General features: G+C 45.2%; 1 protein-coding gene across 18 annotated transcripts in view; it reads right to left on the bottom strand.

Annotated features, from left to right (window-relative positions):
- Positions 1–21510, bottom strand: part of RIPOR1 (RHO family interacting cell polarization regulator 1) — a 97513-nt gene that overhangs the window by 15434 nt on the left and 60569 nt on the right. For 13 of the 18 annotated variants that reach the window (XM_083752228.1, XM_083752219.1, XM_083752226.1 and 10 more), the window contains exons 2-12: positions 11276–11402; positions 6888–7040; positions 6013–6091; positions 5372–5395; positions 3070–3123; positions 2317–2469; positions 2115–2178; positions 1788–1831; positions 1452–1577; positions 1208–1356; positions 690–819 (exon numbers count right to left, since the gene is read on the bottom strand). In XM_083752228.1, the coding sequence (XP_083608354.1) occupies positions 690–819; positions 1208–1356; positions 1452–1577; positions 1788–1831; positions 2115–2178; positions 2317–2469; positions 3070–3123; positions 5372–5395; positions 6013–6091; positions 6888–7040; positions 11276–11376 (1077 nt within the window). In that variant the 5' untranslated portion in view covers positions 11377–11402. Of the gene's footprint in view, positions 1–689; positions 820–1207; positions 1357–1451; positions 1578–1787; positions 1832–2114; positions 2179–2316; positions 2470–3069; positions 3124–5371; positions 5396–6012; positions 6092–6887; positions 7041–9287; positions 9533–11275; positions 11403–18198; positions 18656–18845; positions 19096–21510 lie in introns of those variants that run through there. The other 5 variants (XM_083752218.1, XM_083752227.1, XM_083752213.1 and 2 more) reach the window with 5 other exon arrangements.

The raw sequence follows: 21510 nt of genomic DNA, 5'->3' as shown, positions 1-21510 counted from the left end.
AACATGAGACTCACTTGCCTTACAGACAATCTGCTAGTGCTTCTCCCTGGCAATCAGGACCACTCTGGTTTCCATAACTGATCGTTCTGCCCGTGTGGGGATACTGGTTAGAGTATCAGACTGAGACCTGAAAGACCTGGGTTCCAATCCCTGCTCAACCATGATGCTCATTGGGTGACCTTGGGCAGATCACTGCCTCTCAGCCTAACCTGCTTCACAGGGTTCTTGTGGGGATTAAATGAGGGAGAGAATGATGCACACCACCTTGAGCTCCTTGGAGGAAATGCTGGGATATAAATGCATTTAAAAAAATATATAACCTGACATTTCTCCTATCAACCAGATGTTGTCCTCTCCTTTCCTCAGCTTCTTCAGCTCAAGACAAAGGCTTGGTTCAAATGCTAAAGTCTTGACTTGATAAACTATGGTTTCTTGGACAAGTGTTGACCCCTCCACTTCTCCCACATGCCTTAATGCAATACGTTCAAAGTAGGACTTGCTCTGAAGATCTCTCCAGCTCATATAGCATTGTGGCTAAAAGTCTGAGCTGTGATCCAGGAGGCTGCTGATTTTTAGCCACATCTCAGCCACAAACTTAGTTGGTGGGACTTAGGAAAGCTACAGTTCTCCCAACTAGGACCAGGAGTGTGGGTTTTGATTCCCTTCCAGGTTTTTTCCTTTGCACTCACATAAAAAGCCTGTTCACGCATAGATGGTGTATCAGGTGGGCTCTGGTTGTACGTGGAAAATCTCTTGTTGACTGTAGATGTCTTTGTCACAGTGCTAGCAGATGATGGTTGGTCCTCTTTGTCAAAGGGGCTGGTAAAAAGAAAGCAGAGTGCTCAGAGAGAAAAGTGAACCACCCCTCCTGTACACTAATGTAAGAAGAGAAAGAGAGGGTCACACATTATTAAATCCTCTTGGGGAGTCACCATCCAGAGCAGCCTTCCAGAGGTTTTGGACCACAGATCACATTGGTCCCAGTCAGCACGTTATACTTGCCATGGGCTGTTAGGAATTGTAGTTCAAAACACCTGGAGGGCACTAAGCTGGGGAAGGAGAATCTATAGTACCATGGTCCCAGTTCCCTCACTTACCAGGCCCCTTCCCTTCAGGTTCTGTAAGATCACAAGCTTCCTTCCCCAAGAGCATTTCTAACACAGCTCCACAAAAAAGAAACTCAACAAGCCTCAAGAGAATAACTCACTTCCAATTAACCTCCAGGCTCAGCTTGATGGTGCCCAGGTCATTGATATCTACTGCCACGACCTGGGGCAGTGCTGCAAACAGGTCCTTCGTTTCACAAGAGACGTTCCCCACCACCACATGACTGGCCAAGCTCTTCAGCTCTGTTACCTGGGAGGAGAAGGAAGAGTTGAGGCCCAGTAAGCCTAGGAAATGAATTGTCTTTCCTGTGACAGGGGCCAGCTGCCCAGAGTGGCACCAGATACCTTCATGGACAGGAACTCTGTAATGAGGGGCAGGAAGATCATCTCCTCACTGTCCCACACTTGCTTGCTGTTTGCCTCAATGCGGCCCCGCAGCTTCCACCGCTGGCGCCCATATCTCATGAAGATCTGCCACAAGGAATAAGAGAATTCAGATCAACTGGATGGACGTGAAACAAGTTGTGCACCCTATTAGAGCTGGACAAGAGCTAATGCAATCAGTGCTGGGGGACCAGATTCCCCTCCAACAAGCTGTTCGGTCAACTCCAGTTCATCTAGTTTCCAGGACCCAAGCCCCTCCCTCTCTACATGTTCTGATCCCATCTCTAACTCACAAACCTCATATTGGTCTCCAGCACAGAGCCTAGCAAAGCCAGCCAATCCTGCAAGAGGGGAAAAAACGTCAGTGCCTCCGTCATGACCCCACAATTTTGCTGATCCACATAAATGACAAGAGGTGTGGGATAGGGTGCAGATACATGTTTAGGAGGTAAACTTGCAGTTGGAATTTCATATATGGGATCTGGCGTAAAACATCCACTTTCAAGAAAAAGGGTTAACCCTCCCACCCACTCAGGGTTATGCCCTCCCCAAAGCTGCTTTTCAAGTTACAAAATGGCCACCAGACATCCCTTTGTATATGACCTATTGTTTTCCTTTCTGTACCTTTCATCTTGATGTGGAACTCTCCCAACTGACTCTCTAGTTCACTCTCCAACAGACACATATTCTGGAAGGGGAAGAAACCAAACAACTGCCCATTAAACACAACACAAAACACAAACACAACATTAAACGCAACACAAAGCCTGGTCCCCATTCCACCATTTCCTTCCTCCTCCCTCAGTACCAGGCCATCTTGACTCACCTCTGTGTACTCTTTGTAGCCCTTGCTAGCTTCAGCCAAGCTCTCGCGTGCCTCCTTGCTGCCAGGTGAACCAGCTGTGTAGGCCTTGACCATGTTGTGGGCTCCATCCCGAAGCCGCCGCTGGATGCAGTAGGCCTCATACAGCTCATCTATCTGTTAGAAAGTAAACCACAGAGCTAGGATGAGGGGCTGTAGGGGATGCTTGGCAAAAGTTTGGTTGCCACGAACTCAGATCAGCGGAAGCATTCAATAGGGTCTCAAATTTCAGTGGCACCCTATGCGAACCCAAAATTTGGTGTGTCCCCCCCCACCTCCCGTCTTCCATTCAACATCAAAGTTGTAGCCCCTGAGGCTCTGCACCCAGTGTGACCAAACCAGCCACACTTCCCTAAATCCTCTTCTGCTCCCACCATAAAGCAAAGGTGGGAAACCTGTGGCATTCCCACTGTTACTGGACTCCCATTAGGCCCAGCTAGCATGAGTAAAGGTCAGGAATGATGGGGGCTGGGACCCAGCATAACCTAGAGTGCTACAGTTTCCCCACTACAGATATGAAGTGCTCGTCTATGGAACACAACAGACTCCTTTGCTTGGAATGCCGGTCCCCTACATAGCTATCTGCCTCACGGCGAGACTATACAAAATGAGCAAATATATACAAACATACTTAAACTGCATAATATTCAAAGGTAACAGAGTTCAGCTTTTCTCAGTACAGAAATTCTGTTTTACAAGCTGAGAAGCAGCTGGTACCTTGCTAGCGTGAAACTCCAGACGGCGCAGAAACCGCTCAATCGACTTGACTTGCTGTGAAACAATAAAAGGAAATCCCATTAGACAGGAATTGGAAATCCGACTGACTAAGTAGTGAAGGTCCCAGAAATCCTCTACGTTCCCAGCTTGCGCAAGAAAGGATTGGGGTCTTTCCATTTGCAATAGATGTATTATTGGTGCTCACAGGCTAAACCGATTCCTTTGCTGATCTGTTTTAGAGCAACAAGTTCCTGATATGTATCTTCATTGGCAAAAGAACAATATTTAAAGCTAGGCAGATATAGCCTAGCTCAGGTTAATCACTGGGCAAGTGGCCAGGGTCCTTCCATCTGGCTGCTGTTTTATGGGCAAGAGGAAGTCATTCAGGGTTGAAAGGCAGGGGTAGGAGAAACTGGCAAAGTTGCTTTCTTTTAGGCACCAAGCAAAGAGCTGGTTGGTTTGCTCCCACTTTCAATGCTTCCCTCCTACTTTTAACAGAAAGCACATCTTAAAAACATGCAACTCCTTTTCTTTTTTAAAATCCATCCAATTAGAGGCCATCACTACATCATATCAGATATGCCCATGAAAAGAGAAGTCCAGGTCAGCAGACTGTAAATAAAAGGGAGGCCTGGAAGTGCTCATTTTCTTCTCTCATTTTTTAACTCAAAATTTCGGAACCACACATCTGCCCTCCTCTGCCTGCCCAAATGCAGCATCCTTTCACCAGGCAAAGCTGACCCCCAAAGAGAAAGCTCATTTCCTGTGCTTTTTGTTACTTAGGGCAGAGTGCAGGATGCATATACATTATTTTTTGCTCTATAGGACGCACCGGACCATAGGACACATAGGTGAAGGCACCCTGCTGCCCTGCAGAGGCTTTGCACAGCCAACCCCAAGCTAGAACAGCGAAACGGAGTGCTGCGCAGTGCTCCGTCTCCCTGTTCTGGCTTTGGGCTTAGCCGCGCAGCCTGCATTCGCTCTATAGGACGCACACACATTTCCCCTTAATTTTTAGAGGGGGGAAAGTGCATCCTATAGAGTGAAAAATACGGTAAGTTGTAATGAAGACTAGCCCATGACTGTTTCCCTCCCAGTTACCACATTTAGCAAATATACTGGTTTCCTTGATGTCATGCACCGGGAAGAAAAGAGATTAGAAACTAACTTTGAAACTTCATCATTTTGACGTTATCATTATTATTTTGAGATTTCATTATCTATTTAAAAGATAAATTAGCTACCCCTTTTCCTTATGTCTCTAGCATATTTATTTTTTATTTTTGCCTTCAGTTCCTCAAGGAAACTTATTGGAAAAGAGCAGCTTCAGCCAAGGCATGCCTGAGTTAAAACTGAAAAAACTGCCCCCTTGATTTCTTTATGTTCTCCTGGCCCCACAACCAGAAGTTACTGCTGCAGCTACTACACAGACTAACCTCAGGCTGGAGATAGGCAAATAGTTTTTATAAGAGAGTTGCAACTGGCTCAAGAGAGTTTTCGCAAGGTATTTACCTAATGGTATTTCTTTTATTCACTTCATGTCTCACCAAACAGGTTTTGCATGTTTTTGAAACAATGCAAAATCTTGCAAGAACTGTTTATCAGATGCAAAAGAGCAGGATAGGGTGTTTACATCCACTCTTTTGTAGACGATCCTACTCTTTTGATATGAAAGTAGCAATACCTGTCTTGGAACCACTTTCCACCCCTCTGCAAGGTGGGGAAGTTATCATCTGCTCCACTATAAACCAAAAGCAACCTCAAAGGCTGCCAGTCTGAGCAAAGGAAGGGCCAGCAGGGTGCAGGAGAAACTGCTTGACTCCTTAGTCTATAGCCATTGTACAAAGCTCAAAACAGACGTCCCCAAGCTTCTTCCCCCACCCCCAGTATATCTTCCCCTGCATTTGAGAAAGCAGCAGAAGAGATCAGAAATGCAGGATTAAGCATTCCTTCCTCTCTTCTGCTTTTGATTACGACTTCCGAGGCAGCTTAAAGAGAAACACCAGTGAAAAGAGATGCAGAACTCCTGCGTCACATCTAGTTTGGCTCTTAAGGCAGTTGGCCAAACAAAGGATTCAGGAAGTGACATCTGAAGGAAAGCAGCAGAAGCAGCAGGAGAGAAGCACCACTGAAGTCAAGTAACTTGACTTTGTGTGCTAGCAAAGGCAGGGATAAGAGATGCAACCCAAGGCCCAGAAGCTTCAATGTCTTGCATCCAAGGGATACAGAACTCAACGGGTTGGCAAGCCCTCCCCCACCCGCAATCCAGGGCAAGCACAATTTCCTTCGCAGCATGCCTTACCTTATCAAGATCGTACAGAAAGCCCTAGAGGAGAAAACAAGGAGAAGGTGAAGGTTAGGCAGAGGTCAGAAAAAAAATGATTGCTGAATACACAGCCCTGCTGGATTAGACCAAAGGCCTACTTAGTCCAACATCCAGTTTCCCAGTGGCCAGCCAGATGCCTATGGTAATACCACAAGCGGAACAGGAATGCAATAGCCTTCTCCTGCTTACGATCACCAACAAGTTGTATTCAGTAGCACACTGCATCCCATATTGGAAGATAAAATCCATTCATCACAGATCAGTTGCTACTGTTATCCTTCTCCCCGATGAAGTTGTCAAACACCATTTTCAAGTTGGTGGCCAGCACCAGCTGTTCCCAAAAAGCACGTACGGTATATGTGTCCCAAGAACTGTCGCCTGCCCCATAGCTCTAGGGAAGCACCCTCAGGATCAGAACTGCTGAGAGGCTACAAACATGGCAGAAGCCAATGCTGAGTGAGAGGGCAAAGTCTCCAAAACAAACAGTACCAGAAGGCTCCTTCCCTTCCCTGACATGTCACAGTCTCTCTACTATTGCCAGTCCTGCACTCTGGGGAGAATGAAGTGCATACACTGAGGGCAGGAATGCTTTTAGTTGGCACCAACCCTCCACTCACCAATCGAGAATTCCTCTTGGACTCGCGGATTTGGGTGCTCAGCTTCTCCAGCTCCAGCTGGTGCACTTCCAGATAAGCACTGTTAGGGGAGAAATGGGGTCAGCAGAAGCAGCAGGACTCGTCCCCTTTAAGTAAAGAGATATGGGGAGACAGCATCCCGGCCACTCTTTCAAACATCTACAGGGTGTTATCCTTGGCAGCAAGGACCCAAGCAGAATCCTTGCTTCCAGATTCCCAGGAGGCTGTGCCCAGTTCAGCTGTGTCCAGCAGAGCTTTCGGTTCACCAGCTTCACTGAGAAGGCTACTGGTATAGACTAAGGTTTAAGCAAACATACTGTGCTACTTGCCTGCATGTGCCCTCACCGACTCAAACATACATTGTGGAGAAGTTGGTGGGGAGAGGGAATATGGAGGCACGTAGTGCATTGTTGTGTGGGAAGAAATATTATACTGTATGTGTATAGAGGCAAAAAACTATCCCACCCTCCACAGGCCAGTTTTGACATGTGGGAGGGGCCTGAGAAAGTTGGTTGGGGCTGATGGGAGTTGTAGTCCAAAACATCTGGAGGACACTGGGCTGGCAAAGGCTGGGGCATACACATGTTAGTTATGGTTATGGTTAGTGTTTGTTATGATCACTGGGCAGCTGGCACCCCACCCCTTTGAGATCTGGGTTCTATCTACCACTGTTGGGTTTGCCCTGCTAGTGAGTTTGCATTCCAACATTCATTCTAGGGAGCCTCAAACATCAACATGTGATAGAAAGATGGCATTAAACAATTTTCAATGAAACAGGCACCATAGGTTAAGAGGGTTTCAATGAAACCCAAGCCATAGGTTAAGAGGGTGGGACTTCTGGCAGCAGCATTACTCACGTCAGTCCCTTCTTCAGTGCTTCGTACACTTCGTCAAGTCGCTCCGGCTGGGGCACCTTGGGTGGAGGGGATTTGTGGGACATTGAAAACATCCTACTGACCCTGGAGCCAGACTTCCTGGAGACCGTTGGGGTGCTGAAGGCAGGGAAATTCCTAAAAAAATAAAAATAAATAAATCCTCAAGCAAAGCATGACGTCATGGAGCCGGGCTGACTCTTAAAACAATGGAGTGAGTGTACCCATGTGTGGGGGAGAGCTTTGACTCACAGTGCAGAGCACCTATCACAAAAATACATGCACTCAGGAGGAAGCTTTCCACACCACTGCTGCTGCTTAGAGCGAATGCTAAAAGCACAGAAAATGCTAAAAAACCAACTCACAGTAAAGATCATTTTCCCACGCTTTATACCCTGAAAGTGGGTCACTCGGACTGCATGAACCGGATCCCCTATTGTAATATGGACTACCAGGAACAAAAGGGGAGGGGGAGAACCACAGAGCACCAGCAACTCTGCACAGTGCCATTTGGAAGTGCACTTCTAAACCCTTTAAAGTATTTGTCCAGCAGGGAACAGCATGCAGCACTTCACAAATGCTATCCTAAGGAAGATGATCCTTACTCAAAGAGTAGTGCACATGCCTGAGTATTGTCACAACTCAGATCAGATTGTTTTGGTAGAGTCACCCAAGTATTCCATGTACCCTAGTAGAGGGGTAAGGAACTTGATCTGTCCAGTGGGCCAGATCCTTATTTACCCTAGCCTAGCAGGCCAAATCTGACAGGTGAGCAGGGTGCCCCAACTGTCCAATCATCAGGACTTCAAAACACTACACAGGGCTTGCAAATTCTCTGAAGCGCCACTGATTAGGAGGGTTGATCAGCTGATGGGCAACAACTCCAAGCCTACTTTTTGCAGGTATCACCTGCATGATGGAGTTCTGCATGGGGAAGTTGGTTGCACAACTGATCCAGCCACAATTCTACCTGCCCCATAACTAACATGACATATGTTGTCAGATGTGGGGAAGGAGGTCATGGTTTGAGAGAAATAATGCATGCCAAATTGGAACCTGCGCCAGGACAAATTTGGCCCACAGGATAAAGACTCCCCATCCTGCCCTAGTGTATAACTGAAGAATCACAATGAACTCCTGACTCTTGAATTTCATTCCCTCTTCTTTTCTCTTCCAGCTAAAATGAAACCCTGTTTTCTCTCAAACATGTGCTAAATTTGATTCTAAGCAACACTGACTAGTTTAATGGGCATGGCTGTTACTGTTAAATTGATCCCTGCACCCCCTAGAATAGATTATTTTATTCAGGCTCCAAATTCTTGCTGCCAGATTAATATCCCAGGCTATTTTGGGAGTTACTGGTCAATCTTTTATTGCTACAACAGGAGCAGGGAACCCTTAGCTACCCATATGTTGCTGGACTACAGCTTCCATCATTCCTGACCACTGACTATTCTGGCCGGGGCTGATGGGATCTGGAGTCCATAAACAACCAGACAGCCACAAGTTCCCCATCCTTGTGCTGCAGGAATAGTCCCAAGTCTAGAAATTGTGCATCTTGCTGGGAGATGTGTGAAATGGAAGACTGGAACTAAGAAAGATGCCTTGCTGTTAGGAAGCCTTAGACAGCTGACCATGACAGCGTGTCTTCTGCAGTAACAGATAACGAGTAGGGAAGTACATGCTTATCACGTTCATGACATTTTTGCTCCTGACAGAGGTAAGAAGGAAGAATGGACAAGTGTTGATAGCAAAGGAACATAGGAAGCTGACGTAGCAGGTCAGACCGTAAGTCTGTTTAATCTGGTACTGTCAACCCTCATCTATGGCAGCTCTCCACAGTCTAGGTAAAAGCCTTCCACCTCACCTGCTATTTTATCCCTCCAACTGGGGATGGCAGGGATTGAACCTGGGATGTTCTGCATGCAAAGCAGCCGGGGCAATAGTAAAGAATCCCAGATACAGTAGGTTGTGGGTGAAAAGCCCAGTAAACCTGGACATAAGCAGCAGCATGCTAGTAGCTGAAGACCAGCACTCATTAAGAAGTTCAGAGGAGACCAACAAAACAAAACAAAACCAGAACCCAAGAACAGGACAAACATGGCTAGTTGGAATTGGGGTGTGAAAGAGAGCCAAGCAGAATGGCCGAGGATTGGTTCTTAGCCCAACAGCTTCATGATCCAGCATTGGCTTTTATACTAATTTTGCCTATGGCACTTAAAGGCTTACATCAGCCCCTGACTGGTACTCTTGAAAGACTTGGAGGCAGGTGAGGAGATGAACAGAGCAGGAGACTGAAGCCAACTGGGAGGCACTGGTACTGTACAACATGAAGTAATATTATCTTTAAACCAACCCAATAAGCCTCTAATATGGTAGTCCTACCTAGATCTCTGTTTTTCATGGAAATAACTTGCTACCTTACTTCTATAAGTACTAGGAAGCCTGTAGCTTCTTTTCAAAGGCTTAGGTTTTTCCATGATCCTTCACAAGCAACAGTACGGTACTTTGTAGACTCCACTCCCTTCAAGGGTAAGAAACACAAAATGACTCCTACAGCTGGAATTCTGATATCAGCTCTAAACTTTCAAAACACAGCAACTGACAGAAATGAGGATTCCAAATGTCAACAGTCTCTGGGTTGAGATGGCAACCGTCGCTAAGCCAACAGGTATTGCTTCTTCACAGATGTTCCAAGCTCACCAGCAGAAACGTGAAATGTTATATCTGGAGCAATTCTGCGCTGCAAAAATGTTTGCTGATTTGAAATACTGATTTACAGAATTGTTCTACACATTGGGGAAGCGATTAAAGAAATCTGATGTTATGGATTTTGACACTCCTGCGCCTTCTGCCTCACCCTGACCTAAACCTAAATGTTCTAGCACTGCCCATGGGCAATAAGGGCACTGAGTATGGTGGGCTGATGGCACTTGTTTGCAGGCCTGCCTTCCCTCTGTTTAATTACTGCAGAAACAAGAGCATTCACCATCAAGTGGAACTTCTGTTGCATCTAGCCTGGCTCATTTTGGTCAGTACTTCAAGAATCCAGCCTCACGTATTCAAGTTCGCCAAGGAAAAAATTATCCACTTGCCAAATGTTCCTACAGAAAGAAATAAAGGGCCTTCTAACATGTGGCCTCTGTGTCTATGTTATGGACTGGCTTGTTAGTCAGATTGCACCCTACTCCTTCCTCCCACGAGGGATTCTGCTCCCGCTCTAAACCAGTGGTAATGAAACACAGAACTGTCTTAGGAGTGCATTCACTAGATAAACAAGTTGTTTTCAAGCATTCTTAAAATGGGGCAAGCATATCAACACCTCATCACCCCACCCAACAGGCTGAAAAGGTGACTATCTACAGAGACGAGCATCTTCTATCTGGTGAGGTTCCTTGTGCATTTCGGAGCCATGCCCAGCTTTCAGAAAATGCCACCTTTTCACATGCTAAGAAGCACTCTCCGCCCAGACAGCAGATACGGCCACAGATTGACTGTATGGTGAAAGAAACTATACTTCTGAAAAGCTTGGGATTCCCAAAAGCCTGGTGATACCTCCCTCTTAGTGTGGGGATGCACAGCCTCAAAATCAGAAATGGCTCAGATGCACAGCTTGTAACTACTAGAAGCTGTGCATTCAATGTAGTGGGCCCCAGCCTGTGGAACTTTCTTTCAGCTGGGATGGGACATGCAGCCTTCTTGCTGAATCTCCAGTGCATGACTAAGACTTTCCTGTTCCAGCAGGTATTTTAAAGTAGTGTTCAGTTTTATGACCAATTTTTATAGTCCAATTTTCTGTGGATTTCTTTTTTATGTACACAACTTAGAAATTCAAATAATTAAGTGGTATGTAGATGTCTTAAACAAACAAACAAACAACATTGGGAATAATTATGGCAATTTATATAGGTAGGGGTGCTTCCTGAAGCATCTCTGGAGCAAAGGCAGTGAGCGAATGCACCTGCTACTGCAAAGTAAGAAGCCAGCCCCTGTTCTTGCTGAAGTAATACCCTATGTTATGAACAAAGCTGTGTGCATTTCAGCTTTGTTATTTTAAAGTAAGTATTTCATGTCCTGATGGGAATGAAGCTTAAGAACATGTGGTCAGTAGTAGTACTTCAGGAGATTTGAGGGGAGGCTGAGCAAGTTGCCAGGGGTTGGATCATTTTGCATATTCTAGCCCTTCCCCTATAACTAGCTGAAACAATATACATTATGCACAGTAAATTAAAATGTATGTACAGCAGCATGACTCTCAGTCCTGGGTGGGGTGGGAAGGCAATTAGCCATTTAAGCATCACACACCACCATTCACCTTGTTCTCCGCATGCTCCAACTCCCATTTCCACCAAGGAAGCATTTTCTGGGCCTACCTGAAAGATTTGTCCTGAGTGGAGTTGACGCCAGCGAACGATTGGCTCCTATTGATCCTGACCACCAGGCTGCGCCGCTGGGGCCGCACTGAGAGTGACATCGTGGAGCTCCACCTGGAGGGACGCCCTGCGGAGAGAACAGAAGAGCATGGCATCAAGGACAAAGTGGGGGAGCAAAAGGAACCATGTCAGGGAGCAATTTACAGGGAGAGGAGAGGGAGGAGGGAATCAAAGCTGCAGGAGGTGGAGTGACTGTGGGAAAAGCACTTTTTAAATGTAACCAAAACAACCACTGAGTCATAAGTTTATAAAAAGCGACACCCCTAATTACAATGATACACAAAAACAATAGACTTAGCTAAGCTACAACATCTCAGAAAATGAAGAGAAGGATCAAAGTTATGATCAATAAGGGAGGCTCATAACCCAGCTGCCTTGTAAAGGGCTCCTGTGCAGCTCATTCCTCAACCTCCATTTGCTAAAACACAACCTGGAATATCACACACACAAATCTGCCTTGTACCGAGTCAGACACATAGTTATGATTTTATTATAACCGCCAATGGCCAAGGCCTGATATCTACTGCATTCCTTTAAACTGGAGCTGCTGGCAATCTCTTACTCTTCCACCAAGTATAGCAACACCAGTTTAATACAGTGGAGGGTGATGTACTGGGAGGTCAGTCCACTGTTTTTGAAAGCAGTAGGACCTTGCCTATACCACTTCTCCACTCACAACAGCTGCCGAGTCAATTGACACCCCCACACCCTCCCCCCAAGTCAGGGCTGAAGAACCTGCAAGCCTCCAGATGTTGCTGGACAACTTGCATCATCACTGACCATGTTGTCTGGGGTTGATGGGAGCTGGAGTCCAACAACTTGTGAAGGGCCACAGATTCCCCATCCCTGCCCCAAATGCTATCCCACTCGACGAATCTACCAGGGGAATAAACAGACAAGACTGCCTTTCCTCTGTTCTAGATCCTTCAGACCAGGTCTTATTTTTGAGAGGAGGCATTGTCCCATATCAAACATTGAGTAGAGGGCAAAAGTCAAGGTGTTGCCCTATTGTCCAAGTGCTGGAAGCAACAGTCTCTCCAGAATTGGCTGTCTAAGTGTCCTTCCTTCACGATCACTCGCTTGCTGTTTACAGGAGAACTAATACAGTTGTACAAAAGGGCCATGCTTGAGGCAGAGGGTGAGGAAACTCTGGCCTGTGGGCCAAATAGGGCCTCTTAGGCTTGTCAAGCCCCACAGTGGAATGCCCTATGCCCTTGAGTGCTTTTATCTGGCTGGAATGTGTACTTGAACTGTGATAATACCTCTGGCCTACCTGGATTCTGGATGGAGATGTATTTCATGTGTTTGGGGCTGAATATGTAGAAACCTCTGGCTTTTTTTTGTAGCTGAAATGCAACTTGCTGTACAAAGGTAAGAGTCACATCCTTTCTTCCACCAACTTTCCCCACCAGCACGTGGCCCCCAGAAGTTCACCCATGGTGGAATATGGCCCTCAGGCTAAACAAAGTTCCTCACTTCCGAGAGGAATACCATCTCTTGTTGCAACTGTTCACCTTAGGGATTTTTAGTGGAGCTTTGTAAATCAATTACAAATGTCAGCAGCCTACCTATTCACATATGTTAATCATTTGTGGTTTAGTGAAAGAGCCTGAAAGGCAAAAAAAAAAGGGGGGCAGAGGAGGGAATACACAGAACTGCCCCACACTCCAGCTGGCTATTTTCTGTACACAACGGCCTTTAGAAATCCCCAATCAACCTTGTTTCCTGCACATTTATTTAAATATTTATAAACCACATTCTTAGCCAAAGGTGGCACCCAAATTATGCCAAATTCCAGAGGGTGAGCTGTGTGTGCTGCAGAAAACACACAGTCTTGTTGCACCTTGAAGGACTGGCATATTTATATAAACCAAGATCTGCCAAGATCAGAGAGCCCACAATATCCAATTTCATAGCTTGTTGAAGACAAGAGGCAATGGTCCCTTGTCTCCTGACCCTCAGGGAACTATTTCTAGTGTCTGGAATGAAACTAAACAGAATGCTTTGGAATGTCATTTGCTTAGGTAGGAGTGGCTCAGGTTTAAGACCATTAACTCAGATTTTCAAGAATTTACCAATAGGAGGGAGGGAAACCTGAGGATAGAGCTATGTATTTGGACCTGGAGAAGTTCAAATCTAAACCCAGGATTGGATCTTATAGAACAACACCACCATTAGAGAGTAAAAACATACACATGTAGCAGGCACCCACATACACTTACTTCCTTTGGAAAAGAGCTGCAATATAATTAAAGGGAACTGGATTGCCATTGGATTGATATTCAGAGTTGCATCCCTAGCCAGTCTAACCTGCAAATTTCCAATTCTTCTCCATCCACTGATTTTTAGTAGGTCGTTGTGCTGTTTTCTATAGACTAGAAATATAAATCTTCGTTGACTTCTGATTTCTTCTAGGGAGAATTATTAAAATGTTCTTGCTAGGAGGAAGAAACTATCATGGCCTGAAATGAGGGCACCAATTCACCTTGTCCAGTGATTCTTAGGCCACAGCCCTGATGGCTTTTAGGTTGAGCAACAGAAATGTTTATTTTCCACTTGGCTCTTGCCTTTATTGAGATTGAAGGTTTTGATTCATTCTTCCTATTTTTTAAATGTCATGTTTAACATTCAGTTTTAATTCTGTTATTGTTTAAACTGGTATTTTCTTTTCTTGCAAACTGCTAGGGTGCGTGTGTGTGCTAGGGCTAAAAACTGGTATAAAAGTGTTTTATATAAATAAAGTAAACATGTATCACAACACATTTCTCTGGGAACCAAACTGGGCCTGGTTCTCCTCAGACCCTTGCAATGTGACCATTTTTCTGCTCTCAGTTCTCATGGCGCATTGTGCAGATCTATGGCAAGGGTGGGGAAAACTTTTCAGCCTTAGGACTACGTTCCCTTATAAGCAGCCTTACAGAAACCACATGCCAATGGTGGGCAGGGACAGAGGCAGAGGTGGTGGGCCAATTAGTGTTAACTTTTACCTTTGTACAGTAAGCTAGTTTCCACACACACTGACGCACAGTTCTCTATCATCCGTCCAGGCAAGCAGGAGTCATCAGAGTGCAAGGATGCATTCCAGCAGACCTCAAGTTTCCCACCCCTGATCTGTGCCTTTGACACAGCTGCCCTCCAGCCCTGGCAGGCATCACCCTCCACATCACAAGGGAGGGACTACAGTAGTACCTCGGGTTAAGAACGTAATTCGTTCTGGAGGTCCGTTCTTAACCTGAAACTGTTCTTAACACTTTAGCTAATGGAGCTTCCCGCTGCCGCTGCACAATTTCTGTTCTCATCCTGAAGCAAAGTTCTTAACACAAGGTACTATTTCTGGGTTAGCGGAGTCTGTAACCTGAAGTGTCTGTAACCTGAGGTACCACTGTACTTATACCCTACAGCAGAGCTTTCAAAACTGTGTCATGACACGTTAGTGTGTCAGCTGCAGTGTGTAGGTGTGTTGTGCGAACGCTCCCTGCACTCTTCCCAAGGCTGCAAAGAGGTTAGTTTAACCTCTGGTTTGCTAGTAAAACTGAATTACTGTGTTGCAAAATGATGCATGTCTAAAAAGTGTGTCACCAATATGAAAAGTTTGGAAAGCTCTGCCCTACAGAGTCTGCCAGGCAGTCTCTCAGTTTACACTGTCAAGCTCTTCTAGGCCCAAAGGATCTCAGAAGAACTCAATGCCCTTCAAATGCTAGCTGCTTGACCAAGCGATTGCCACCAACTTGCAGGCAGAGTCAAGGAGTTGTCAGGGCCTAAACACAAGCCTCTGGCTTTGGGATCTCCTTCTAAAGAGGCCAAGACTAGCACCAGCATTGTACTCTTCTCAGTGCCAGATTAATATATATTTTTTTTAACTGTTCAGTCTTTAAAAATTTTACAGTATGGTTTTAGGTGGCTGAATACTTCTTTGGTTACAACCTCTGTTGTTTTATTATACTGCTCTGATTTTTATTGTTTATTTTTAATATTGTAGTGATATTTGCAGTTTTTATGTAATTTTTTTCTGGAATCCATGTCTGGGTGAAGCTGCAGTTTAGACATTCTAAATGAATGAATGAATGAATGAATGTCCTTTACACAGAAAGGGATGAATCAACCATTGAGGCCTGTCTCAACACAAGACGAGCACATGTCAAGCTCCAGCCCAAGAAACATCTCCTTTCCTTTACACGATTTGACAGGAGACAACTTGGACCTGTCAACACAGGCAGTAGTTTGAGATGGTATAGCTGACTGTACCAATTTAGAATCAAGATGGAGTATATTCCACTCCCCAAATAAAAACCCACCCTTCAAAGAGAGGTGAGGAGGAACCTAGCACAGCAAGAAGAAAAGATTCTTGCCCTATCAGCAAGCTGTTATACAGGCCGCGATCATTTTGTGTGGGGGTTCCATTCCTAGCACCCATGCATGCATAAGCCTGCCCTGTTACTCCCTGTTCTTCAGGATGAGAATAGAAATTGTGCAGCGGCAGCAGCAGGAGGCCCCATCAGCTAAAGTGGTACCTCAGGTTAAGAACGGACCTCCAGAACGAATTAAGTTCTTAACCCGAGGTACCACATTTCGATCCCAACCATCACACAAGGTTGAATATATGCTATGTGTTCGCATCTTCTCATTTTGTGCTCACAACAGACTGGTGAGGTAAGTAAGCAGAGATTTTGACTCAGTCAGCCAGTGAGCTTCATGGATGATTTCAGCCCAGGTCTACCCAGTCCAACGGTGTACGCAATGCAATCGCAGTCCTTCAAACCCGCATCTCAGATATGTCCTTAACAACCTCTCTCTTGAGGACAAATGTGAAAGAATCACAGCTGCTCATGATTTCCTCACAGCACCCTTTCCAACAGGGGTTGGAACATTAAGAACTGAAGCTTACACTAAAAGTCTGAGACATGACATGGCAGGAGGAGGAAGAGGCCAAACCTTATCTGGGGGAAGGTAATGAGTGTGCTGTTTGCCCGAATTGGATAGCTGTCAGAGAAAACATTCCCACCACCTCTAAAGACAGATCCTCTCACTCTGTGCAGAGAACTCAGACCCAAAGAAGTTGAAGTTCAGTTTGTGAAAAGGAAGCAGCCAATTATCTCCAACTGCCCTCCCCTCGCTGCACTTAAACATTATTCCTCAAGCTGCAGTGTCGTCAGCCCCTTCCAGGAAAGCTTCCTGCGTAGGACTAGGACTTGCCAACATGCAAACAGCACTGAACAGATGGGTAAGGATAAAGTGCCATGCAAGCACAACGCTCAAAGACCAGAGCTGGTGGTTCTTTTCATAATTGGTTTATTTGGTGCTCTGGACTCTCAATAACTGCTTGCTCTCTTCTAGCACTCTGGAAATCTAGGCATACATACACCACACACATACACCTACTTCTATACTAATAGAAGCTGAATTTTATGCAAATGAATCATGCCTGACTTATTTTTTTAAAAAATATTTTGCATTGTTTAATCTCGCTTTGCTAGCAGGGAGAAGAGAGGCTATGTAGGATACTGAAAAGTTCACACACTTGGGACATATTGACAAATGCAAGGTCTAGGCTTTCTATTTAAAAGGAAAATCAAAGCTTCATAAAAATCTGGATTCTGAAGCCAATATCGATGCTGTGCTTTTTATGTGGTCCTTCAGAATTACAACATATATATAAATCCTGGTCTTCTTTCAGCTAGAACTCAGTTCCAGCACCTCTCAGGTGGGCGCCATTTCCATTATGAGAGAACAAGAACATGGTGAGTTCCTGCACTTCTTTTTCGAGAAAGATAGAACTGTATTAAACCATGTGAGGGTTTGCACATGGTATTACTATTCTCAGTTGAGAATATAACTGTGTGAAGATGGGAATTGATTTGATTACACAAAAACAAAGAGTTCACCATATTATATTTGTAGGCTAGCTTCAACCAAGAAAAGAACCCAACAAAATAAAGCATACTGCTATTAAAAGGGACTAAAATACATCTGACATTATTTCAGAGACTTAAAATATTTCATGGAATACTATCCAGCCCCAAAAGCCACTGTTGCTGGGAATTATTCATTTGATCTTGCTAATTATGCAGAGGTCACAAAATTCAGCTTCTCTCAGTTCTGAATTTAATGCTGGTTGATGTTAGTCTTACAATATGATATACAGTTTTCAACACCAGTGTGTAATGTGTCAATCATATTATCTAATTAAGAGGGTAACTCTTTTATGTGACTTTTTTGTTTTTCTTTGCTCCTCTTTTGAGAACGCTTTCACCTTTTTTGCATCTTAATTGGCTAATTAGGGGAAGGGGAAAGAAGGTGGCTGAGCAGTGACAAAGAAGGGGAAATGTATAGGGAGTTCATTCATACACTAGCAGAACTGGCATCATTATTTAGCACTTGGTGGGACTACAGCAGAAACAGAACAAGGAGCCTGCCCTGCGTGGGACAAATCACAAAACACTTTCCATTCCAGAGTTGGAACAAGGCACAGTTACAAACACCATTAACAATGGACAAAAGTTATTAATTCAGCCACACACACACTTCCAGGAGAATGCTACTTTGGAGCTGGAAAGTCGTAGTAAACAGTCATGGAGGAATGAATACAAAACCCCCAGTTCTTTATGGCAGGAGATGAGCCCTGCGGAACTCAGAAGCTTGTGATTCTACTAACATAACTGACCCACCCAGAAGATGGATTTTAAGAACCATTTTGCATTACATCTATCTGCGTTCTTTATGAACGCTGATCAGTGGGAGGAAGAGGAAATAAGACAGCAATGGTACAAACTAACTGCAAGGTCACTGTACTCATGGTCCATAGCTTTGTCACCCAGCTAACAGATTATCTGCCAATGATAACAGGCAAGGTTCTTCTCACTTACCCCAAAAGCTACACAGACTTGAACAATAGCCAATCCAAGACAGTCAGCATCAGCAACCAGCCAATAGGAGCCAGAGCCTTTCCCCCACAAAGATCTCCGTCACAACATCCAAATCCTCCATGGTTGATCCTTTGTCACAAACATTTCGGAGTAGCATCCCAGGAGCTAGGAGTGAGGCCGCTCACATTGGACTCCCTCCCACCAGCACAGCTCAAGACCCAGGCAGTATGAGATTCAGAAGCTAGCCCTAGGATTGCTACTCCAACGGTCCCGTTTCTAGGACAACAGTGGCCCAATTAAACTCATTACGAAGGAGCTGTAATCCAAGTAGGACCTTAGCGGATTACCCTCTCTGTTGGAGCCATTTAATCAGATCACCAAAGGAGCCCTGCCCTGCCACCCCCACTGAACTCAGAGGGTCTTTATGGACTGCAAGCAAGGATGATGAGGCAACAGGTCTCCTGCCAGGTCAGCACGATTTAGCCAGTTGGCCCACTACAAAACTAGGAGGGTGCCCTCATCTGGTCAGTGCAAGGGTACTATTGCCAAGAGCAAAGCAGGTGACAAAACCATGCAGAGCCTTTGTGGAGAAGCATAGACGCTTTTAGGTGCCAGGCGGAGAAGAAATGCCAGTCCCAGGAACTTACCTGTTCTACAAGGTTAACATGAGTTGCTGTAAATACTGCCGAAACCCTTGGGGCCACAGGAGATGGAAGCTGAAAGACAGCCAGCTCACCCTGAAGGGGTTGAAGTCTAGGTGCGCACCCGCTTTACCCAACTCTTCGAAGCTTAGGAAAGTATTTGGAATCCGGAGCGGACACATCGTACAGCAAGCAGGATGTTTCCCAGTGCTTTCCCCGAGGGGCTGGGCTCCACTCTTGCATTCCTAACATTTCAAAGATAATCAGCAACTGGTACTGCCGACAGCAGAGGCGGGGAGTCTAGGAGGTGCCTCTGGCAGGCAGGCTAAGAACAGGTGAGCAAATCCCCACAGGAATAGGGCTTGCAACAGAGACCTGCAGCAGGAAGGAATGAAGCTGGTACCTTGGGCCACTATGATCATAGTTTCCTACTTCTGTGTTCAAAAGAGGAAATGGACAGAAAAGCAAAAGAAAACACATACCTTTTCTCATGCCCCAAAAGTCTGACCCAAACATAAAATGCATTTATAAGATCTTGGGAGTTTTGCTAGACACAGACCTCATGCTTGTGTCCTTCCTATTTTACAAGAGATTAACATTTTCATCCTGTTCATCAGCATGCTTTATACATCAGATGTAACCCAAGATTAGATGGTGGAAGAGTGGAACAACACTTTAAGAGGCAGGCTGGTTGGCACTGCCATCGCCAACATCATTCTCTAAACTTGGACATAGGAGGCCAGTGGAGACAGCAGGGTCGGCTCTACCATGAGGCCACCTGTGGTGGCAGATGCTGAGGGGTGGGGAGGTGTTGAAGGACCCTGCCTGCCCTGGGCCCCTAAACTAGCCTTCTACCCTCAGATGTGGTGGGATGAGGACACTGCCCTGTTACCAGTGTTGAAGTAAGATTCAACTGGCTGTCTAGCTGACTTCTGTGCATGGACCTGGGAAGGGACACCATCTTGTCCTTTACCTCAGGAAACAAAATAGGTTGGGCTGGCCCTGAGCAACAGCAACAGCCTAATGGAGAGAAAGTCAGCTTGTGTGTTTAACACCGAGATGGTGACGACAGGAAACCTGTTGGAATTCCATTGATATCTCCTCACTCGTGGTGCTAGCTTCCCGAACCATCCTGTTTTTTAGTTGCAACCGATGGAGAAACTAACAAGGACTCACTGCCAGTAGGACAGAGGACTTGGTTGCATCCAACTAAGTTATATTCAGAGCAGACCCATTGAAATTAATGGACCTAAGTTAGTCACATGCACTAATTCTAGTGCGTCTACTCAAAGTAGAATTAATATTGGATACAACCCTAATGTCTACTCAGTCTAGAAACATGTTCCTTAAGGGGTGCAAACAAAACCTTGGGTGTGACAAATAGCATCTTTCTTAATGAAGGCAGTAAAACAAACAAGGTATGTTTATCAACACTTGGCTTGCTTTGATTTGTCTGTATTGCATGAGCTGCCTGAACATTTTAGTGGAGGCAGGATAGAAATATTTTAAATAATAATAAAAAAGAATTCCTGAGTATTAGATATGCATGCATAGACACACATACGCACTCTACCGGAAATGGTTTTTAACTAAAAAATAGAGGTGGACTTGTGATTTACAGGGTCACATGCCAAGGAAACAGATTTCTAGCAGAGCAACCAAATTTGTAAAAACAGTAGTCAAAGGGGGCAGGGGAAACAACAGAAATTGTGGCTTCCCTAAATTCCCTTATTAGTCTTAGCTGGCTACAGTTTAACAACCCCTGTAAGGAAACAAAAAGCAAAGCCCCTTCCTCAGAGCATTCCAGGGATAAAGGTGCTAACATGAGAGTATAGAAAAAGTGACCCTCCCCTTCAGCCTGAAGTGGTACAGTCCATTCTCCCATTCCAGGATTGTACCATCCCATTTCACTATGTGCATAGATTTAACACAAGTCCACAAAGTGATTGTATTTTGTACAAGCCCTCAGATGGCCAACAGGAGTCACCCCAACAAACAGGCAGTGTGTTTGTATAATAAGAAAAGGAGGAACAGATTAGATGAGATTTATTATATTTATCCTGCTTTACAGTCCAAAGACACACAAAACAGCCTGTTCCAAATTCAGCTGCCGGCTCTCCAGACTCTAGGATGGAGCAAGCTGCTCTAGCAGCTCACAAAACATGGCGACGTTTTTGCTAAGTCAAGAAATGAGTCACAAACCCTCAACTTAATCCAAGTGCATTGTGACTCACTCAGAATTTTAATTTTTTGTCTGTCTGAGCAAAGGTTTCTATGACGGAATGATTGACTCTAAGCAAATAGATGAGAAATGGCACTACAAAAGCACTGAGCCATATTTCCACCCACGCCCAGGGCTTCCCTTTCCATGCTCCTGGAGCCTTACATGCATGCAGTAAAATAAGGCAGCACCCAGAAAAAGACTTGAGCAGACACACTCCACCCTCCATAGGTCCCAAGAGGGAGAAATGGGAGGCTGAAAACAATTGAGGGTTTAGGTGAAGTAAACACACACTCTCAGTGAATGGTCACATTTCCTTTAAAGCAGAACCAGGGACACAGGGGTCCTCCAAGTGCCGGACTACAACTCTACGAATCCCTAACCACTGACCACGTTGCTGGGGCTGAAGGGAGTCGCAGTCCAGCATGACATTCCTACTGTCTTCATTGT

Source organism: Podarcis gaigeae (assembly GCF_964106915.1).
Source record: "Podarcis gaigeae genome assembly, chromosome: 8".
In the NCBI taxonomy this organism is placed as follows: Eukaryota; Metazoa; Chordata; class Lepidosauria; order Squamata; family Lacertidae; genus Podarcis; species Podarcis gaigeae.
Note: the sequence above shows the minus strand (reverse complement) of the source record. Positions and strands in the feature narration are given on the sequence as shown.